General features: G+C 52.7%; 1 protein-coding gene and 1 long non-coding RNA gene across 3 annotated transcripts in view; one reads left to right on the plus strand and one right to left on the minus strand.

The window, feature by feature from the left end:
- Nucleotides 1-6,977: 6,977 nt before the first annotated feature.
- The window catches only part of RAB11FIP4 (RAB11 family interacting protein 4), a 39,395-nt gene continuing 24,844 nt past the window's right edge, over nucleotides 6,978-21,528 (plus strand). For both annotated transcript variants that reach the window (XM_055577193.1, XM_055577194.1), the window contains exon 1: nucleotides 6,978-7,182. In XM_055577193.1, the coding sequence (XP_055433168.1) occupies nucleotides 7,153-7,182 (30 nt within the window). In that variant the 5' untranslated portion in view covers nucleotides 6,978-7,152. The remainder of the gene's footprint in view (nucleotides 7,183-21,528) is intronic.
- Nucleotides 9,271-11,916, minus strand: LOC129649601 (uncharacterized). Its single transcript, XR_008713191.1, has 3 exons — nucleotides 11,143-11,916; nucleotides 10,149-10,757; nucleotides 9,271-9,633 (listed from the first exon to the last, which is right to left on the minus strand). It is a non-coding gene; the product is annotated as an uncharacterized LOC129649601 (long non-coding RNA).

A 21,528-nucleotide genomic window follows, 5' to 3' on the forward strand; every position in this document is an offset into this window, starting at 1 on the left:
TTCCACTGTTTCCCCATCTATTTCCCATGAAGTGGTGGGACCGGATGCCATGATCTTCGTTTTCTGAATGTTGAGCTTTAAGCCAACTTTTTCACTCTCCACTTTCACTTTCATCAAGAGGCTTTTGAGTTCCCCTTCACTTTCTGCCATAAGGGTGGTGTCATCTGCATATCTGAGGTTATTGATATTTCTCCCGGCAATCTTGATTCCGGCTTGTGTTTCTTCCAGTCCAGCGTTTCTCATGATGTACTCTGCATATCAGTTAAATAAACAGGGTGACAATATACAGCCTTGACGAACTCCTTTTCCTATTTGGAACCAGTCTGTTGTTCCATGTCCAGTTCTAACTCTTGCTTCCTGACCTGCATACAAATTTCTCAAGAGGCAGATCAGGTGGTCTGGTATTCCCATCTCTTTCAGAATTTTCCACAGTTTATTGTGATCCACACAGTCAAAGGCTTTGGCATAGTCAAGAAAGCAGAAATAGATGTTTTTCTGGAACTCTCTTGCTTTTTCCATGATCCAGCGGATGTTGGCAATTTGATCTCTGCTTCCTCTGCCTTTTCTAAAACCAGTTTGAACATCAGGAAGTTCACGGTTCACATATTGCTGAAGCCTGGCTTGGAGAATTTTGAGCATTACTTTACTAGCGTGTGAGATGAGTGCAATTGTGCAGTAGTTTGAGCATTCTTTGGCATTGCCTTTCTTTGGGATTGGAATGAAAACTGACCTTTTCCAGTCCTGTGGCCACTGCTGATTTTTCCAAATTTGCTGGCATATTGAGTGCAGCACTTTCACAGCATCATCTTTCAGGATTTGGAATAGCTCAACTGGAATTCCATCACCTCCACTAGCTTTGTTCGTAGTGATGCTTTCTAAGGCCCACTTGACTTCACATTCCAGGGTGTCTGGCTCTACGTCAGTGATCACACCATCGTGATTATCTGGGTCGGAAGATCTTTTTTGTACAGTTCTTCTGTGTATTCTTGCCATCTCTTCTTAATATCTTCTGCTTCTGTTAGGTCCATACCATTTCTGTCCTTTATCGAGCTCATCTTTGCATGAAATGTTCTTTTGGTATCTCTGATTTTCTTGAAGAGATCCCTAGTCTTTCCCATTCTGTTGTTTTCCTCTATTTCTTTGCATTGATCGCTGAGGAAGGCTTTCTTATCTCTTCTTGCTATTCTTTGGAACTCTGCATCCAGATGTTTATATCTTTCCTTTTTTCCTTTGCCTTTGGCAAAGTAGTTCCCAAACTTTGTTACATTGCAGTCACCTGGGGCATCTTTAAAAACAGCTGACTCCCAGCTCCCATCCAAGCCATTGGGATTCGGTTGCTATCTGATATAACCTGGGCATTGACTTTTTTTTTTTTTTTTTAATTTTGGGGGCTGCGCTGGGTCTTTGTTGCTATGTGCGGGCTTTCTCTAGTTGCAGCGAGTGGGGCTGCTCTCATTGGAGTGCACAGACTCTCACTGTAGTGGCTGCTCTTGTTGCCAAGCACAGGCTCTTGGAGCACTGATCGCAACACACTTAATAATTGCGGCAGGCTTAGTAACTGCAGCAGGCAGGCCCTTGAGCACGGGATCAGTAGCTCCAAGGCATGTGGAATCTTCCTGGACCAGGAATCCAACCTGTGTCTCCTGCATTGGCAGACAGATTCTTATCCACTGCGGCACCAGGGAAATCTTGGGCACTGACTTTTTTAAGCTCCCAAGTGAGTCCAGTGTGCTGCGCAATTTTGGAACTGCGGCTTTACTACCCACTCCTAAAAATCAGAGACGTGGGCTGCCAGGTCTGGGAGGAGGTAGGGAGGGTCAGGGGAGGCATTTGAAACAGAAGAGAGTTGTTTATGCTCTTAAGGGTTTGCAGTCACCTGACTTTACAGAGAGTAAAGGACAGGGAAGTTTTCCCTCCTTGACCTCTCCCAGTCCAAGTCAAAGACCTTGTTCCATTTCCTCTTCACTCGCCACCACCTCCTCTTAGAGGATTGGGTGAGTCAGAGGGAAGGCAGGTTCTCTGACCATTTTCCCTGCTTACTGGGTTTGCTTGAGTAAGAAAACCCATTGTTTACATGAGCACAGGTTGACAAAAATAGAGCCTAGCCTTCTAACACTCAGCCCGTGTCCAGAGTCCGTAGGACCTGGTCCCAGCCCAACTGCATAGATACCAGCCAGACATCACACAGGACCGCAGACCCTGGGGCAGATTGCTAAGGCATCCAAGCCAAAGGACAGACACCAGCACTGAGGTATTTGCCAGTAGAAGGGGGCTCATGTTTCCGGGGCACACACCTGGTCCAAGACCTGTTCCTGGGCTAGGTAGGGTAGGAAGTGATGTGCTGTCCGAAGCGCAGCTCCCAGAGCAAGGGGTGGTCCGGGGTGCCCCTTCTTCCCTGTGCAGCACAGACCCTTGGACAGGCCCTCGCTGGAGCAGTGGGGGAGTGGGAAGGTCTTTCCCTCGGGGTTAAGAGGCCTCTGTAATCCCATGATCCCTCCTACTTCCTTAGTACCTGTTTCTCTTTCTGAAGCCAGTACTGATGTTATCAAAGGTTGAAATTGTCCCCTGGGATGGAAAGCTGAGACTTTGTTTTGTGTGTGTGTGTTTTTGGCCACACCCTGCAGCATGTGGGATCTTAGTTTCCCCAACCCAGGATTGAACCCGTGCCCCCTGCAATGGAAGAACAGAGGCTTAGCCACTGGACCGCCAGGGAAGTCCCAGAAAGCTGAGACTTGTTTAATACTTGGGGTGATGACTTTGGAATCAAGAGAAGACAAGTGCTAGGGGTGAAGTCTGAGACAGCAGCGTGCAGGGTTTTTTCCCACACAGAGAGCAGTAGCTGGTGATACGGTGTTTGGACAGAAATAGAGTCCAATGTGTGACCAGGTTTGACCAGTTTGACAGTCCTGGTTGATGACTGATATTCGTCTTGGAGAGCCCTAGACAGAGAGTCAGGAGGCCTGGTGCTAATCCCGGCTCTGCTGTGAACTGTGAGAGGAGAAGCCATCTCTCACCTCTGGACTTGTCTCCTTGTTTGGAAATGAGTGGTTTCACTAGTGATTTGAAACACCTTCTAAGCCATGGCACACCTTGTCCACGTGCAATTTCCTGTGGAAGCCTTCATGGAAAGCAGATAGAAGTGGAGTTATTCCTATTGCTTATGTAGAGCATACCCTCACCCCGCTTTTGCAAGGTCTCCATAGAACCCTGAGGGTTTCAAGGAACCCAGCCTGAGAACTACTAGACCTGATGCTTGCCCCCTGCCCAACTCTGGTATGATTCATGTTGTTCTCTGTTTGTTCATTTGGCTCATGTTGGTTGGCATCGGTTGTTTGACTAATGTTAACACCAGGTAATGTTCAGAGAGCTCTTTTCCTGTTTTTGTTTTTGTTTTTTAATATTTATGGGCTTGTAGGATCTCAGTTCCCTGGCCAGGGATTGAACCCTCACCCCTTGCATTGGAAGGTGGATTCTTTTCTTTTAAAAAAACATAATCATGCTCATTGGTTTTTATTTTGGTTTTTTATGTTTATTAATTTATTTTTGGCTGTGCTGAGTCTGCCTGGCTGTGTGGGCTTTTCCCTAGTTGCAGTGAGTTGGGGCTACCTTCTAATTTGAGGGCTTCTCATTGCGGTGGCTTCTCTTGTTGTGGAGCATAGGCTCTAGGAGCACAGACTTCAGTAGTTGTGATTCTTGGGCTCAATAGTTTCGGCTCCTAGGCTCTAGAGCACAGGTGAAGTGGTCATGGTGCTCGGGCTTAGTTGCTCCATGGCATGTGGGATCTTCCTGGATCAGGGATCCAACCTGTGTCTCCTGCATTGGCAGGCAGATCCTTTACCATTGAGCCACCAGGGAAGCCCCTGGAAGATGGATTCTTAACCACTGGACCATGATGATGCCCTACTTGCTTAGCCTGGCCTCCCGCATGGCCCCAAACATGTACAAAATGTTTTCTTTTCACACCCTCTGATGCTGAGCTAACTCCTGCACTGTGCAGCAGAAGGAAAGTTAACAAGGGTAGATAACCATGGTACAGAGAGAACTCACTAATCTCTTTCCTCACCTGGATCACCCAGGTGATCATGTGTTTTCTGCCCCCATCAGCTTCTGGAGGACCATTAACTCCTGCTTGTCAACATTCCATCTGCTTCTCTCTGGCTTTGGCATTCAGCGTCATGGGAGTGTGCTCCTATCAACGGTGGCAGAATCAGTTTCATGACATAAGAAGAATCCATTAGAGTGACGCAGTCTGAAAATTACTCCTGGGTACATTCCCTGGGAGAAGGCTTCTGTTTTTAATGAGAATGTTATTTCTCCTGAAGAGACAAGTCGGACCCCTTAGGAGATTCACAGCGCCGGGGCAGCATGTGAGGGCATCACCTCCCTGCCGCTCCCCACCTCGGGCCTGTCTGACCCCATCCCTAGGAAAGAGAGGGTCTGGCACTGGCAGTCAAGAGCCCTGTCTCTACTCATCTGATATCTCGCCATGTGACTTTAGACAAATTCCCAGCCTTCTCTGAGCCTCTGTCTTCTCATCCATAACATGAGGGATGAGTGTTTTATTTTATAGTATTTATTTAATTTATTTATTTGGCTGTACCAAGTCTTAGTTGCGACACACAGGATCTTCAATCTTTGTTGCGGCATGCGCAGTCTTTAACTGTGGCCTGTGAACTCTAAGTGGCAGCATGTGAAATCTATTCATAGTTCCCTGACCAGGGATGGAAGCCTGGCCCCCTGCATTGGAATTAGAGTCTTAACCACTGGACCACCAGGGAAGTTCCTATCATTGCATTTTAAACCTCACAACTGGAAGAGGCAAGGTCTTGTTCCCACTTTTTAGAGGTGGAAACTGAGGCTTTGAATTATTACATGACTTGCCCATGGTACACTGTAGAACTGGCAGGCTTTAACTCAGCTTGTCCAATGCTAGCATATTGTGATACTGCTCTCTGTCATTCTACTTCTTAGGACAAATACCTGGAGATGCTCCCTACCACACCAGTTTCAGGAGAAATAGAGAGGGATCAGTAGCATCACCCCCTCCATGGAGCTCTGGACCATGTCCATCAGGTTCCCCCTGGTGAGGGCAAGGAGGGGCTTGCCAGGCTGACTCTCCACTAACCTTGACTGGGAGAAAGCCAAGATCACCTTAGGTTTCTGCTTCTCTTCCCCTGTTCTGGGTGACCCTGTCATGTGACCTGCCTTCTGGAACCTCATAGTCCTTAAGGGGCAACAAGAGACTTGGAAGGAAAGAGGAGAAACTGAGACAGAACCCCAGGATTCAGTGCCACCCTAAAACCTCACCTGAGGGAGCTAAGCTAAGGTCTCAGGGTGGAGCTGAAAAGGCAGAGCAGGCCCAGGGTGCATGGACTCATTCAGGCAGCACACCTTTGATGAATGCCTAAAATCAAGTGTACCCACTGGCTCAGGGTGCAAAACAACCCATGAAGTAGACAGTGCCAGTCCCATTTTACAGATGAACACACTGAGTCTGAGATGTCATAGAACTTGTCCTAAGACTTGCAGCTGGCCAAAAGGATTCAAACCGAGGTCTGTCTGATTCCAAAGCCACTGCTCTTTCTGGTACACCACAGTGCTCCTGAGTGTTAGGACTGTGGGGGTGGACACGAAACCAGAGTGAGAAACAGTCTGTGGCCTCCACATGTAGATCTCAGAACTGGAGCGCATAAGCAGGGAGGAGAGGGCCAGTTGTGATTGAGTTTCCACCTACACTGCCCCAGCCTCCTCCCACATGCAACCCTGGCCAGAAGGCTCCCCGCCCTCTGGCTAATGCTGTCCATTTTGGAGAGTCCCCAGCAGGTCTGGGAGCCTCAGTAGAATGCTTTGCCTCAAGAGACAGGCCCTGGTAAACAGAAAGGCAGCTGGAAATTTGTTTACAAGGGAGATATTGGGGCGAGAGGAAGCTGAGAGCAAAGAGCCAAAGATAAGGGGGCTGAAAAGCTGTGTGTGTCTGTGTGTGTATTGATGTTGGACCAAAGGGTGCTACCCATACCAAAGCGCCACCTCGTTGGTCAGTGAGAACTCAGGGATGGCCAAGATAGCTTCACATGGGCTTGAACCGGACAATTAGGAGGGTAAGTCTGCTCTGAACCCTCCCCTGGTTACACAGTGCAACGTCAAGTCAAAGGGAAGCCACACTTGCAAAATTTGCTGGTTTACAGTTTGCCGTCTTTTAATCTGCAGCATAATGAAGAGTTATGAGGGAGCACATTTTTGACTCGTTATATTTACTAAGCTCCAACAGAAAGTCCTTTCCTTCTTGTTTTGATTGTTTTTTTTTTAGTTCTTGTTGCCGCTTGCTTGGTTCTTTGTATTCCAATACTGGTTAAAAAGACAGCTTTGACTTTACACCACAAGGTCGGGAAAGTTGTGGGTGGGATTCAGGATGAGAATCAATTTAGGAGTCACTAGACTCAGGCTGGTGGTGGTGGCGGCAGTGGGCGTTGACGGCGGGTGTAGGGGCTTGTCGGCAGGTCTCAGTTCGCGTCCGCAAACGTGAACCAGGAAGCAGTGACAGCAAAGTCAGAGTAGCTTGGAGTGGGTAGCGGCGGCCACAGCGCCCGCCTGAGAGGCGCGTGAATTTACAAACTACGGAATCCCAGGGACCCGGCCGCTTAAACGCCGGCGGCAGTAACCTGGCGGCGCGGGCTCGGGAGGGCCCGGCGAGCTCCACCTCCGGAGGCGCCCGCTGGGGCCCGGGGAAGGGGGCGTGGCCCGGGCCCGCCTCGCGGCCGCGCGGCCAATAACTGGCATTGCCCTCGCCACCTGCCCCTACCTTAATGGGCGGGGTTACCTGGACCCCGCCCCCCGCGGCTCGGGTTCCCAGGCCGCGCTTCCTTCTCCCCTCGCCCCGCCCCCGGCGCGAGGTCCCGCCCCCTTCGAACCCGGAGCCCGGGCGCCTCGTGATGTCACGGCAGCTTTAATACAAAGAACCCTTCGGCCCACGCGGGTCTCCCAGCAACGGGCGCGGGTGGGGGCGGGGTCGGCGCCGTCAACTGGTGCCGAACCCGGCACGCAGTCTCGGCGCGCACCGGGCTGTTTCCTGCGCTGAGTCTCCGTTCGCCCCGCCGACCCGCTCCCGCCCGTTTCTCCTCTGCAGCACGCCGACCCGCGCGCGGCCGGACGGGGATGCGCACCCCGCCTGCCCCCGGGGTCCAGGTAAGCAGCTGCTGGGGGTGGGGGGAGCTTGGGGCCCCGACGACGCGCACCTTGCCGGGCCCATGGGCCCGGGACTGGGGAAGTTGCCGGATCACGGAACTTCGCCCGCAGTCCGGGCGCCGGCTCCTTCCCTGGGAGGGTCCGCCCTGGCCGGGGAGGTCCGGTTACCTGCGCCCGGCTGCGCTGGGCCGCAGGGGTGTAAGTCGCCACCCCCGACCCTCTCCGGGTCCCTGGTGAGAGGGTGGGCAGCGGTAGCCCCGGGGCGCGAGGAGAGGCGACCAGTTCTCTCCTAGGCGCCGTTTCAGAAAGTGTTTAGAGGGGGATCTAGTGGACTGGGAAGGAGGTTTGTTTGCCCGGACGCCTCCCTTGAGACATCCCCCGCCCCCGCACCTCGGCTCCCAGGGCTCCTGCCCCTCCGGGGCCAGTGTTGCCCTAGCTCCCTGCCCTTGGTCCTGCTGAGTCCCAAAGCGGGCTGTGCACGGACGAAGTTTTCCCGTAGCTCTCGCAGGCTGCACGGACCGTGTTCCCGGGCTTCCCTCATCTCCAAGGGTCTCTGCCAGACAGGAGGAAGGACCAGCCTGGTTTGGGGTTTGGGCACAGGGCCCTGCTCCTTCCCAGCGGAGGCCGGACGTGTGCGCGGGCTCTCAGCTCCTAGCTCTCAGGGCCCCAAGAGCCCTCAGGTCCGCCCCGGTAGTCGTGGCAGTTGTCACAGCCGCTGTTTTGTGGGCGACAGGCGTCTCTGAGGTCTGGGCGGAGCAGAGACTTGGAGAACCGAGTGAGAGCTGCAGGAACCCTTCGCAGCCCCGGACTTTATTTCTTCCCATCCTTGCACACCCTCCAGGGTACCTCTTTCCACATGTTCCCTTCTCCCCTGCTCTCCTACAGATGGCTGGAGGGGCACATTTTTCAGCCCTGAGGGACATGCCTGTGTTCCTTGACTGATTTACAGGCCACCTCCTCAAAGGAGGGTGAGGGAGCTGGGCTCTGGTACTCAGCGTGTGGGGCTTGGGTGGCAGCCCGCTGGGCTGGTTCCTGGTGATCCACCAAACCTCTGTCCTCCCTTCCTGGAGCCTGGTGCTCATCGCAGGGGCTCCTGGAAAGGGAAACCCCCAGGTCCTTTCCCTGGTGAAATGTATTTACAGTGAGGGCTGGGAAGAGGGTCCCAGCTGGTGCACCTCAGAACCCTGCAGTAGGGTTCTCTTATCTCTCTCTCTTTGTAACCATCTAGCCCAGCCTTGGTGGAGTCTTAGAGTCACTGATTTTGACTGGCAAGTCACTGGTCTTGCCACCCACTCGCCACCAGCTTACTCCACGATTGTCCCAGGCTTTACCCTGCTCAGCTGACATTCATGAAATGCCAATTATGTGCCCTGGGGACTATAAAATGTGGACACTTTCCACCCCTCCAGGTGTTTGAAGGCTGTTGGGAGGTGGGGGACTGATATCCTGGGTTGAATTGCTCCCTGCCCAACCCTGCCCCACCCCAGCTCTCACGGAGGAGTTGATCTGGCTTGTTTCCAAGGTCCCTGTGACTTCACCCAGGTGCCTGTGTCCCCTGTGGGATTCTTAAGTAGCAGGCAGTACAACTCGGGCAGATGCCAACTGGGAAACAGCTCTGTAATTTGGAGACCCTGGCTTTGATGGAGACGGTGGGGTAGATGACTAAGGCAGGCAGGAGATAAGACTGTACCTAGAGGACGGACAGGACCAGCCAGACCAGGTAAGCAGGCAGGAGGCGTGGCCTTTGCCCCGAGGAGGACCAGTGAGAGACTGCCTGGAGCCAGTCCTTGGAAAGGACTTTCGTTCAGCTGAGGGCAGAAAGAAGAAATCAGAGTGCCTGAAGCAGCCTGCCCTGGGGAGGCACTAGGCTTCAGCAGGAGAACTGGTTGGTGAATATTCTCCTGTTCTCCACCCTCCCTCCCTCCTGGCCTCTCTTCAGAGCATTCAGGCCCCTCCCCAAAGCACACTGGCCCCTTCATGGCCTCCTAGCCCCTTCCCCTCCTGCAGGGACCAGCTACCCCCACAGCCAGGGCTTTCTCTTCAGCTGCTCACCTGGAGCCTTCTCAGCCCTCATCTTCCAGCACCTTCCTCATTCCTCACCAAGGTGGCTAGAAACTTCTTTTCCTAGGGCTCCAATCCTCCCTCTGAGGTGGCTCTTATGCCAAGGGATGTTTCACAGCTGATTCAGCTTTAAGGGGCTTCACAGTTTCACTTTTTATTTATTTTTAAAATAGTTTTATTTGTTGGCTGCGCTGGGTCCTCGTTGCTGCACGGGCTCTTCCCTAGTTGCACAGGGCAGGGGCTGCTCTCTAGCTGTGGTGTGTGGGCTTCTTGGTGCAGAGGCTTCCGTTGTTGCGGAGCACGGGCTCTAGAGCACAGGTTCAGTAGTTATGGTGCACAGGCTCTGTGGCATGTGGGATCTTCCTGGACCAGGGATCGAACCTACATCTCCTGCATTGGCAGACAGATCCTTTACCACTGAGTCACCAGGGAAGCCCTCACTTTGCCTTTTATATTTTAGGTGTAGATAGAGAAGAGGCGAGCAGGTGGAGAGAGGTTCAAAGTAAAATAGCAGATGAGCATTTCTGGGAGGTAGACACCTCAGGGACTCAGGACCTTAGACAGGGGGCAGGGGTCAGCCTGGGCAGAGGGAGCCCACCCTCTAGCCCTGTGCCCTGTTCCCCACCGCCCCCTGCCCCCAGCACAAGGCTTATTGCCTTTGGACGAGGAAGCATCTCTGGCATTGTCTACTGCCTGGGCAGTGGGCACGGTGCCTTGGCTCTGCAGGATCCCTGGGGGTGGACGTTTTCCTCTGTGACTTGACCCAGCAACTGGGCATTGATGGCATCAAGTCACTGGCCTCTTGAATGAGGAGGACCGTGCAGGACCATGCCTGATCCCACAGCTGGATAACTTGCCCACGGCCAGCTGAGCAAGGGACAGGCGTGCTGATCGGGCAGACCCACCTGGTGTGCGTCTGGACATTGTGTGAACACATCCCCGGGCTGTGGTACACGGTCTCCTCCTCCAGGCGGTCTCCAGGGCACAGATCCTTCCCCATACCTATTCTCCCAGCCTGCACCAAGCGTGTTGCCCGGCATAGGCAATTCCTTCATTCAGCAATGGTTGAGCATCTAATTCGTGTTAGGTTCTATGCTGGACACAGTGAACCCAGCCAACAACAATCCCTGCCTTCAGGGAGTGCACTGTGACAGCAGAGAACAGGCGAACAGGGAAAGCCTGCAGCGTGAGAGGTGCCGAGAGAGAAAGCAGGGTCCTGGGGAGTGCGCAGAAAGGTGTTTGAGAGTGGGGAGGGAAGTCCTCCATGAGAAGCTGGCCTCTGACCCCAGAGGCCTGGAGGAAGGACCATGGCTGACGAGGTGCACCCACGGACCTGGAGGGAGGCCACCGAGATCGGGGGGAGAGAGACAGGGGCAGGTGTGCTGTGCCAGGGGCCAGCCGGGGTGCCAGGAGGAGAGCAGCTGTGTAGCTGAGAACGCTGCGGCACAGATGCGTTTCAGTGCTCGGTCCTCATCAGGCCCCTGCTCTCGAGGGGTTTGGACGTGAAGGCGTTCCTGGGGAGAGGTGTGGGGGTGTGGCCATCTCTGGGTCACATGAGCCTGTCTGAGTAAATATGGAAACTGTCCTTGTCAGACTGTTGTTTCCATTCCACAAGTCGATACCAGCAAAACCCACCTAGATGGTGTCCATAAACGCTGTCTAAGTCGGTAGATCACAGTCGGGGCTGTCCCCCTGTCCCCACGGGCCAGGTGCTGCCAGGGGTGCGGCAGGCGCAGCCCTCAAGACCCTCAGAGAGCTGACAGCCTACACTTGACGTCGCTCTGGCTGGCCCCCACCCTGCGGCCCCCAGGGCTCAGCTTCCTCGTCTCCTCCTCCAGCTCCCTGGTTTCCCTTAGCGCTATCTTCACTCCCTCTACCCGTGGCCAGGTGGCAGCTCACCTGTGTGCCCCAGTCTCCTTGGGAGCCCAGCAGAGGTTCTCACGCACCTGGGCAGCAGCCTTGGGCTCATCTCTTTGTAGCCGAGGGCCCTGATGGTGAATGTGTGTGTGAAGTGGAAGGAGACGCTGGGTATCCAGAAACAGTGCATCCTCCCAGGGGCACGTGGAGGTCTGGGGGAGGTGGGCTCCCGGTGACCTTGACACAGCTCCTCCTGGCAGACAGTACAAGTAATAGTGACTTTTCTAACCCCTCTTCTTGACTTCTTTCAAAAAATGGGAAGTTGCCCGACTGTTGGACATGTTTTTAATTTATTCAACCTGCTTCGTCTTTCCAGACAAGTGGGTTCTTCCCCAGCAATGTAAACATGAGTCAAACAAAAACAAAGCTCTATAGCAGTTATTATTAATATCTGCAGCTCTGCTCATGGGTGCTTTTCTCTCTTAAGGGATCGAAAAGAGGAAGGCCTAATCAGAATGGCTGTGTGGGAGAGTGGGTGGGAGCTAGCTCACCCTTGAGTCATCTTTTATCACCCCCACCCTCCTGCGCTCTGCAGGCCTGATTTCCATTCAAAGGGACCACGTGCATTTCATGTAGCCAGTGCTGTCTGCAGTGGACCAGAGAGCAGAGAGGAGTCTTCCGTCAGCCCCAGACTTCAGTCTACCTCCTAGGATAGGAGAGACATAGGAGCAAGTTTCTTCTTCTTGCTCACCTGTTTTCCTGGGAGAAATATCTGCTTCAAAACACAAGTGCTCAGGCACCCAATGCCTATTTTCTTAAAGCAGGAAAAAAAAAAAAAGTGTTACAGCCAGAAAACACCTGCATGTAGATCCCTGGCTCTGCTGCGTGAAGTTGTGGTTCTTTGGGCAGGCTACCTCAACTTCCTGGGCTTCCCTGGTGGCTCAGTTGGTAAAGAATCCACCTGCCAGTGCAGGAGCCACAGGTTCAATCCCTGGGTCGGAAAGATCCCCTGGAGAAGGAAATGGCAACCCACTCCAGTATTCTTGCCTGGGAAATCCCTTGGACAGAGGAACCTGGCAGTCTACAGGCCACGGGGTCGCAAAGAGTCAGAGACGACTTAGTGACTATACCACCAACCACTATCTCGACTTCCTGAGCCTCAGTTTTCCCACCTGTAGAATGGCTGTGATAATACTATCCACCTTATAGGGTAGTAATGCAGATAACATGAGCTCCTGTGACCTGCAGTGCCCACAGTGGGTTCTGACTCTTGCTCAGTTGGCGCCTGGTGGATGGTTAGGTAACTAGGGCCAGCACAGTGTGGTCCCTGAGAGCCTGGGCTCCAGAGTTGGGCTCTCTGGGTTCAAGTCCTGGCTCTGCCAGTTGCTGTTTGTGGAATCCTAGGCAACTTATTTAACCTGTCTGTGCCTCAGTTTCCTGTGTGGGAAAAGAGAATGATGCTCCTGCCTCCCTCTAAGGTGGTTATGTGGATCAGATATGTAAATATATGGGAAGCATTTAAAACAACGCTTGGCATAGGAGCCAACTGTTATTTTTAGTTCCTTCAGGTTCTGCTGGTTTGATTCTTGTGACTGATAGCCATACCACCTAACAGGACTGCTTTTTATTTTTATTTTTTGGCTGCATCTTGTGGCATGTGGGATCTTTGTTCCCTGACCAGAGAGTGACCCCTCACCCCGTGCATTGGAAGCACGGAATCTTAACCAATAGACCGCCTGGGAAGTCCCTGACAGAACTTCTTGCAGCCTCGAAATAGGAAGGTGGTGGGAAAAAAAACCACACTACCCGAGGACCTTTATGGGAGGAACAAGATTGTACTTCCTTAGCCTCTGGGTTTTTTTTTTTTAATCTTTAAATATTTTCACTTCTTGTAGATAACTTAGATTTTTTTTTAATGTATTTATGTAGGGCTGTGCTGGGTCTTCATTGCTGTGGGGGCTTTTCTCTAGTTGCAGAGAGTGGGGGCTACTCTCTAGTTGGGTACGCGGGCTTCTCACTGCACTGGCTTCCCTCATGGCGGAACATGGGCTTTCGAGCCTGCAGCTTTTCAGGAGTTGTGGTGCATGGGCATGTGGAGTCTTCCCGGACCAGGGATCGAACCTGTGTCCCCTACATTGACTGGCAGAAGCTTAACCACTGGACCACCAGGGAAGTCCTTCTGTGCTTTTAAATAAGCCAACATGGCCTTTGCAGATGCCGACTCTGAGGTTGGATGAAGTGACTGCCGCCTGCCCAGAGGCAGTCTGTGAATGAGATGCAGAGCGTGTTCCCAGATGCCAGCCATCTCCTCCGGGGCTTGGTGTGGGGCTGGGCCTGGCCCTTCCTCCCAGAGGCTGCCTGCCTGATCTGCAGGGCTTTTTCTACCCAGGAGAGGGGGTCTGCGCCGCTGCCCTTCACCTCCAGCCAGGGCCTGCCTGTCTGTCCACCTGTGATCAGCTGGAAAAGCCAGCTTAGACCTGGGCTGCCCGCCTGCCGCTGCCATGCAGTCCCCGCCTTATTGAAGCATTGCGGCTCTGGCTGGTTGCAGGCCCCGGGAGACTGAGAGAGGGGCTGGATGGAAAGGTGTGGGCTGTGCAGCCACCTGGCCACATCGAGTCATTGCCCTCAGGAGTTTTCCAAGGAGCAGAACTGCCTGTCCCTCCAGCTTGGCTACTCGGAGGTCTGCAGCACTCCTGAGGCAAAGCTGGCCAGGCCAGCTGGCCAGGTGGGTGGTGATGAGGACAAGCTCTGGCTGACAGTGTTGAGTAACCTTGAATTGGTGGCCTTCTGGCAAAATGAGGGTCCTCATTGACAAGGCAGGTCTGGCCAGTACATTGTTGTGTGATTATCTGCACAAGTTATTAGCAGAGAAGGAGCTCACAGTACAGAGAGTGTGTGTGTGTGTGTGTGTGTGTGTGTGTGTGTGTACACACACATGCATGCATGGCGTTGTCACCTGCCCTTCAATGAGTATACACACAGCCAAGGAATGGCTGAGTCCCTTTCCCCTCTAATACCCATGCTATATTTTATAGATTCTAAGACATGCTTTTTTTCCCACGTTTTAACATGTCAAATTGCTGTGTCATACATTTGTTGGTGTGTTATAATTTGACAGTGCCATCTTGGCATACTTGAAATAACGGTGCATCTTGAAATCAAAGGCATCTTGGATTTAATGAAACACAGAAACTAGGTAGGCTGTAGAGGACTTATCAGTGCCCAGTTTCTTGAAGGAAGGAAGCAGAGCCACGTTATAGTGGTGGGAGGATTTATGACATGACATTCTGATGTGGTTCAAGGGAATGAGCTTGGAAACCGGGCAGACCTGGACTCAGTTTCCAGCTTTATAGCTCAGAAGCTGTGTGATCTTGGGAAGTAGTGCGACCTCTCTGAGCCTCGGGTTCTTCCTCTACCAGTTGTGGGTCATGGCTCCACAGCCATCAGGATTGTATGCTGTGGCTGACAGTGTGGCTTTCGCTGTTCCTCTCTTGCTGGGTACTGGCCGTCTAAGGTCACACTGCTTCCTTCCGCCTGGGTTGAAAGGGAACATGAAGGCAGCAAGTGGGTCCCTGGCCTTCCCAAGGGAGGGAACAGAGGGAGGCTGGCCTTCATTCCCCAGCTTCTTGACTCAGTGTATAATCCTTGAACACATCTTTTCCTTCCTTCCCTCCTCCTCCTCCCACTTTGCCCGAGTTTTCATTTTCACATGTGTTTCCCTTTAGCAATTTTCTTGCAAATCTCTCTCCTCTCCCTTTCTGTAAAATCTTCCCACATGTAGCCTCTTTGGAAAGCTCCCTGTGCTTGGAGCGGGGAGGAGGCTATGCCCCGTTTCCAGGATGGCACAGGCCCCTGGTGCCTCAATAGATAGTGGTCAGTGGTCTAGTGTGCTGTGGTCCCTGCAACCCTCAGCTCAAGTCCAACTTCTGATGCCACCAGCCCGGCTTATTCCTGTTCCCACGGCGTGCAGAGCTCAGCCTGAGAGGCTGCTGCAATGCTAAGTGATGGATCCTGCCATCGCCAAGCGTATTTAACATTCCTGTACCTTCCTTGCTGTGCTGAAAGCAGATCTTGTTCAAATCCTAGTCCTGCAGTCTTGTCAAATTGCTTAACCCCTCTGAGCCCCGGTTTTCTCACCTGAACCATGGCTGATGCACAGAAACACCGGGCATGTGCTAGGTGCCTGATAGATGTCTTCTTTCCTGGTCTTCCTCAAATGTTTAAGACCATTTGTGTATCTTCAGCTGGGCACCAAGGGCTCAGGGAGTGCCAGCCAACAATGTCACTCCAAGTAAGTCCCCTGAAACAGATGAGGAGTTCAGGGCAGGGAATAGGGCAGGTGAAGGCACAAGAACCCGCCTGTGTAAGCGGGATGTGATGGGCGGGCTGGCTGGGCTGCAGGGGAGGGAACGGGGTGACCAGTCAGTACTTGGCACAGTACTTGGGGGTGAGATTAACAAGGTGGGGGCTGCTCACTAAGGGGGCAGCAGGTCTGAGGGAGCAGCAAGTTGAGATTGAGGCCCCATGAGATGTCTAGCTGAAAGTGGGCCACACTGGAGCTCAGTGAGAGATGCAGGCTGGAGGGAAACTGTCAGAGTGGGCTGTGGTCTCTTTTTTTCATAATATATATGGCTGCACTGAGTCTTAGTTGCAGCACTCCAGATCTTTGATCTTATTACAGCATGTGAGCTCTCAGTATGTGCAACATCTAGTTCCCCAGTGAAGTGAAGTCACTCTGTTGTATCCAGCTCTTTGTGGCCCCATGGACTGTAGCCCATCAGGCTCCTCAGTCCCTGGAATTTTCCAGGCAAGAGTACTGGAGTGGATTGCCATTTCCTTCTCCAGGGGATCTTCCCAACCCAGGGATTGAACCCGGGTCTCCTGCATTGCAGGCAGACGCTTTACCATCTGAACCACCAGGGATAGCCCCTTCTAGTTCCTCAACCAGGAATCAAACCTGGGACCCCTGCATTGGGAGCACAGTCCTAGCCGGAAGTCCCCAGCTGTAGTCTCAGACCTTGTTTTCGTCCGCGGTCTCTCTCTGCCCCTCTTGAGATCCTGATGAAAAGCCAGTAGCCTGACTTCCTCCATTTTGCATACAGTGTCGGGGGTCCGTAGCCCTACCCTTGATGAGATCTGAGGGTGGACCTCAGTTATTTGCATGTACCAAGGGGTGTAATGCATTAAACCAGACCTAAGAGACATGGAGATGTGGGTGGGGTAGAATTTTGCTCAAAAGGAGCCCATATCAGCTGGTGCAGCGGCTTCTCTGGGGCCCCCGGGAGGCAATGCTCCTTCCTTAGGTTGGGGGGGGGAACCAGTGGGTTAGGTGTGCTAAGGCTGGGACAGAAAAAAAACCTGCCTGCTCAGTAACACTTTTCTCCTTAAAATAGTACGTAAGGGGCAGGGGAGGTGAATTAGAGGACCCAGCCTGGCGTGTGCCTCTTTACCCGGTGCCCCAGGGAGGGTCATGGGCGGAGGTAGGGCTCACTGTGGGGAGGGCGCCCTGAGATGGCTGGAGGGCTCAGGGAGCCCAGTTCGGGGATGGGGGTGATGGGGGACGTGGAGAGAGGGGGGAGGGGCTGCCGTCCCAGATGCGGTGACTTTCTAACTGGGGGCTTGTTCAGGGACAGGCACGTGTGGCTCAGGGAGGAGTTGTGTTTCAGGCAAAAAGGAACAGCACGTGCCAGGACGTGGTGGGTGAAGCTGGACAGGAGCTTGGGGTATGAGGGCTGACAGTGTCCTGTCCTGGGGCTGTGTGCGCTGGTCTGAGGAGTCAGGATCTGGTTTTTCTGCGGCCAGTGGGGAGGCCACAGGCTCTGTGAGGGGGACTGGAGGGACTTCTGTAGTCCTGGACTCCCGGGGGGCCTCTCACCTCTGAGCCCCACGCTCAGTGGTCGGACCTGGTGCTCTCCCCTGTCCCCACTGCGGGGTGGGGGTCCTGGGAGGGGGCCTGGCTCAGTCCACCCTGGCCAGCCATGCGCTGGTGGCCCTGGTACTGGGCTTCACCCCTGGAACCTGAAGCTTGGGTAGCTGGACCTGGCAGAGGCCGTAGGACAAAAAGGAACCGCTGGACTGAGCCTGCAGGGAGCTCAGTCCTGCTGGGGACCTTGAGCTGATGGAACGTGCTGGGAGGGAGGCTCTGCGGGGTGGGGAGGAAGAGTCATCCTGTCATTGGCCAGCTGATCCCACTGTCTGCTCCAGGTGCTTAGTCACTAAGTTGTGTCTGACTCTTTGCGACCCCATGGACTGTAGGCTCCTCTGTCCGTGGGATTTCCCAGGCAAGAATACTAGAATGGGTTGCCATTTCCTTCTCCCCTGTCCGCTCCAGGAGGATGGGTCAAAAGGAGCCTTGGCTGTCAGCTGTGGGTGAACCCTGGCACCTGCTTGGCCTTTCAAGGCCCAGGGTTTCTGTGGCAGAGAGGGAATGGGTAGGGCTGGGTAGGTACCCAGCCTGGCTTTAGACTGTCAGCCCTGCTTAGGTTGGGTGGCATCACCAACTCAAAGAACATGAGTTTGAGCAAATTCCGGAAGACAGTGAAGGACAGGGGAGCCTGGCATGCTGTAGTCCAGGGCGTCGCATAGAGTTGGACACAACTGAGCAACTGAATGGCAGCAACTGCTTAGGTATGTTCCCCAAGAAGTTTGTGTCATTGCCTTGTCTGAGGGTGCCCTCAGACACCGCTGAAGGGAGTGCAGCGGGGCCCACCTGGTGGACTCGGGGGTGGAGAGCTGGCACCTGGTATCTCTTCCCCAGCATTCACTTTAAACTCCTCTTACCAAGATGGGAACACAGGGAGCCCCCAAGACAAGCCCCACAGACTGTTGGCCGTGTGAGTAATTAAGCCCTCCCTTCAAACAGCCACATCTTTAAAAGCTATAATTTGTAACCCAAAATAGCTGCCTGTTTTGAGAGCCAGGAGAGCCCTTGATGCGCAACTCCCCACACACACACCCCCCAGCGTGCAGCCTGAGAATTCACTTTTGACATTTGGCCTCCACCTCGCCCACGGTTTTCTTGAGGAGAGCTGTAGAGACAATAGCTGGTGGGAACTGGGGCTTCCCGGTGGGCACTTGGGGACTCTCTTTTGAGAATTTAGAGGGGGCCGTGGAAGTTAGGGTTCTTGATTCAGGTTCCCATGGCTGCTCCTGTCTGTGTCATGACAAAGCGGCCCAGAGGGAAGAGTCACAGCATCACTTGAGGGCAAAGTGGATTAAGTTCTCTGGAGTCCTTATCTGTAAGGAGGAGACAGTATTTACTTGCAGGGATTTTAGGGGAAGGAAATGAGACCCACCTCCACAAAGCATGCAGCAGACACAGGCCAGGCAGCTAGTCTCACCTTCCCGGCCTTGCTTCCTCTCTGGTGTGGTTCCACCTGGCTTCTCGCAGACAGTTCTTGCGTATGGATTCGGGGAGGTGGATGCCAGGGACTCAGCCAACAGGAAACACCTCCCCTGACCCGCAGCCTCTCCGGGCTGACGTGCCTGGAATTCTTGGGGCTGGCCGCTGGGTTTGGTTTCCAGATGTGGAAGCAATTTAAGTTCTGTTTTCATAATCCCCAACAGTTAGCCTCCAGAGTCCACGTTCTCACTTGAAAATCAAGACCTTTGGCTTGACTTCAGGGGCAGTAGGAAGGCTGGATGGCTTGCTTGAATTCTTTTTGTTCAGGAGGTAGCTTCACTAGGGTGCTCAGATCTGGACCCTGGGGTTTGCTGGGACAATTTAAACCCCATCAAGAGCTTATTCCCTGTGGGAACAAGAGCTGACCCTAGACCACCTCCCTTGTGGGTTCTCCTTGGATGTGGGTCACTTAGCCTCAGCTGCAGTATCTGCCTGGCCTCTTGGTCACTGACTGTCATTGACCTTAGACACCCAGCCCTGGGGGGGAGTGGAGCCTCTGGTTCTGGCCATGGCAGGAGCAGGCTGGCATCACAGCTGAGCGGGGTGCCCGCGTGTCCCAGGAGTGGCAAAGCACCCTCCTTCCCAAACTGACCACAACAGAGGGAAGAAGTCTGCCCTGGATTTCAAGCAGCCAGAAATACTGCCTGGCGTGGAGAAACTGGTAATATCCTCCTCAATTACTGGGCATTGCTGGCCACGGAGGTGGCCTGGCCCAGGGTTAGAGGCTCTGTGGTTCCAGGGCTAACTGCTGATCTCTTGTCAACCAGTCACTATTTAGAGGAAATAACTTTTACATTTATGTAGTATGTACAGTTTTATAGGCACACAAAAATTGCTTTCGCAAGTTTTAAATGCCTGTGGTTGAACTGCATACACACTTCTTTAAAATTAAACTATAATTCCTATGCTATTGAGAGAACACAGGAAATGGAAATAATTTATTTAGGATCTATGTATAAATAGTGCTACAAAACATTATCCTGATAATTGTAGATTCACCAGGCTTTCAGTATCTATAAAGTAGTGTATTATCATTTTTAAAGTATATTTATTCGGCTGCACTTGGGGTCTTCGCTCTCCATTGTGGCGGGCCGTATCTTTAGTCGCAGCATGCGGCATTTAGTTCCCTGATCAGGGATCGAACCCTGCATTGGGAGCTCAAAGTCTAAGCCACTGGACCCCCAGGGAAGTCCCAGTACAGTCTCTTTAGAAGCAGCAGGATCTCAAAATGATCATGGAAGAGAAGCCAAGAATTTCTCTAAGGAGAGACCCCTCCCTACCCCCCAAAAAATCCCAAGTTTCTTGACAAGGTTCTGGAGACCCAGCAGTTCTCTACAGAGGTTGCATTGAATTGACCTTGAAGGAATTTGCTCTTATTACCTGGATGAGAAGGTGGGTGGGACACGTAGACCTTGCTGAGGGGTCTCCTCGCAGGCTTCCTGGAGGAGGAGAAAGGTGTACTAGCTTGTTAGAGCCACAGAGACAGTCCTGCAGTACCACACTCGCACATCTGAAGTGTCTTTTTTCATGGTGCTGCTGGATTGCAGGGTCCAAGATCCAGATGTCCACAGGGTTGGTTTCTTCTGAGGCCTCTCTTCTTGGCTTGTTTTCTCCTTGTGTCTTCACGTGTGTGTGTGTGTGTGTGTGTGTGTGCACGCACACTTCCTAATCTCCTTATAAGGACACTGGTCAGATTAGGGCTACCCTTATGACCTCATTTTTCATTTTATTACCTCTTTAAGGACCCTGTCTCCAAATAGTTACATTCTAAAAGACTATTGGTTGGGGGGGTAGTGGGTTGGGCAGACAGAATTCTGCCCAGAACAGAAAGTTTCTCCGAACCGTCCTCCAAGGGTGGAGGAGGTGAGCAGAGCCTCCATCCAGAGAGAGCCTGAGTGGAGAGTGGGCAGCTCTGCCTTCAGGCAAAGGCCCACCGTCGCTGAGGGGCCCTTCCTTCTTACAGCCTGAGCCACCCTCGCCTCTGCGTGTGGTCATTCGTAACCCAGACTGCTCGCCCTTCAGCTCTCATGCTCAAGGACTGCTGTTATCTGAGGAGGTTGTGCTGGTCCTCCAAGCTCCCTCTTTCTGCCAACCCTGCCTTTTGTTGTTGTCTGGTCGCTGAGTCGTGTCCTGCTCTGTTGCGGCCCCATGGACCGTAGCCCGCCAGGCTCCTCCTTCCATGGGGTTCTCCAGGCAAGACTGCTGGAGTGGGTCGCCGTTCTCTTCTCCAGGGATCGAACCCAGGTCTGCCTGCATTGCAGGCCAATTCTTTACCGTCTGAGCCACCAGGGAGACTTCAAAATGAAGCAAGTCATTATCAAAATGAAGGGTGTTTCTTCCTCATAACTAGATACAATTAACATATCTAGTGAAATCAAGCATCATTCTAATATCACCCAGCATCTATTGAAAGTCCATATTCCAGCTTCCTGTCTGTCCCCAAAAGATCCTTTACAGATCGGCGGCATTGCTTGCTTGCTTGTTTTAACCAGGATCTAACCAAAGGTAATGTTCAGTGTTTATGTCTCTTGGTTAATCAAAAACAATTATTCTCCCAGTGTGGCCTTCACATCCAGCATCTCCTGACAAGTGGTGAGAAATGCACTTAAAAAAAAAATCTCTTTCAACCTATCAAAATGCACATTTTTAGACCTCACCCCAGACCGACTGAATCAGAAACTGATTCAATCTGAGTTTCAACCATCCACCCCCCCCCCCCATGACTCTGGTGCACATTGAAGTTTGAGAACCACTGGTCTAGAAAAAACCCCCTCCCTCTTTATGATATTCTTTCTTGGAAAAGACCAGGCCAGTTGTTTTGTAGAAGATGCCACTCTCTGGCTATCTCCCGCTGGTGATGTGTAACTTTTTCCTCTGTTCGCTGCTTTCCCATCCAGTAGAGGTTAGGTGTTGAGTCTTGATTAGAATTCAGTGTTTTGTGAAGGCTGTGTGGTAGGCGATGCTGTGTCCTTCATACCGTGACACACCTGGAGGCCAGTGTGTGGTGTTCCCCATTAGTGTGCTCG

The sequence above is a fragment of the Bubalus kerabau genome, chromosome 4, assembly GCF_029407905.1.
Source record: "Bubalus kerabau isolate K-KA32 ecotype Philippines breed swamp buffalo chromosome 4, PCC_UOA_SB_1v2, whole genome shotgun sequence".
NCBI classification, from domain to species: domain Eukaryota; kingdom Metazoa; phylum Chordata; class Mammalia; order Artiodactyla; family Bovidae; genus Bubalus; species Bubalus kerabau.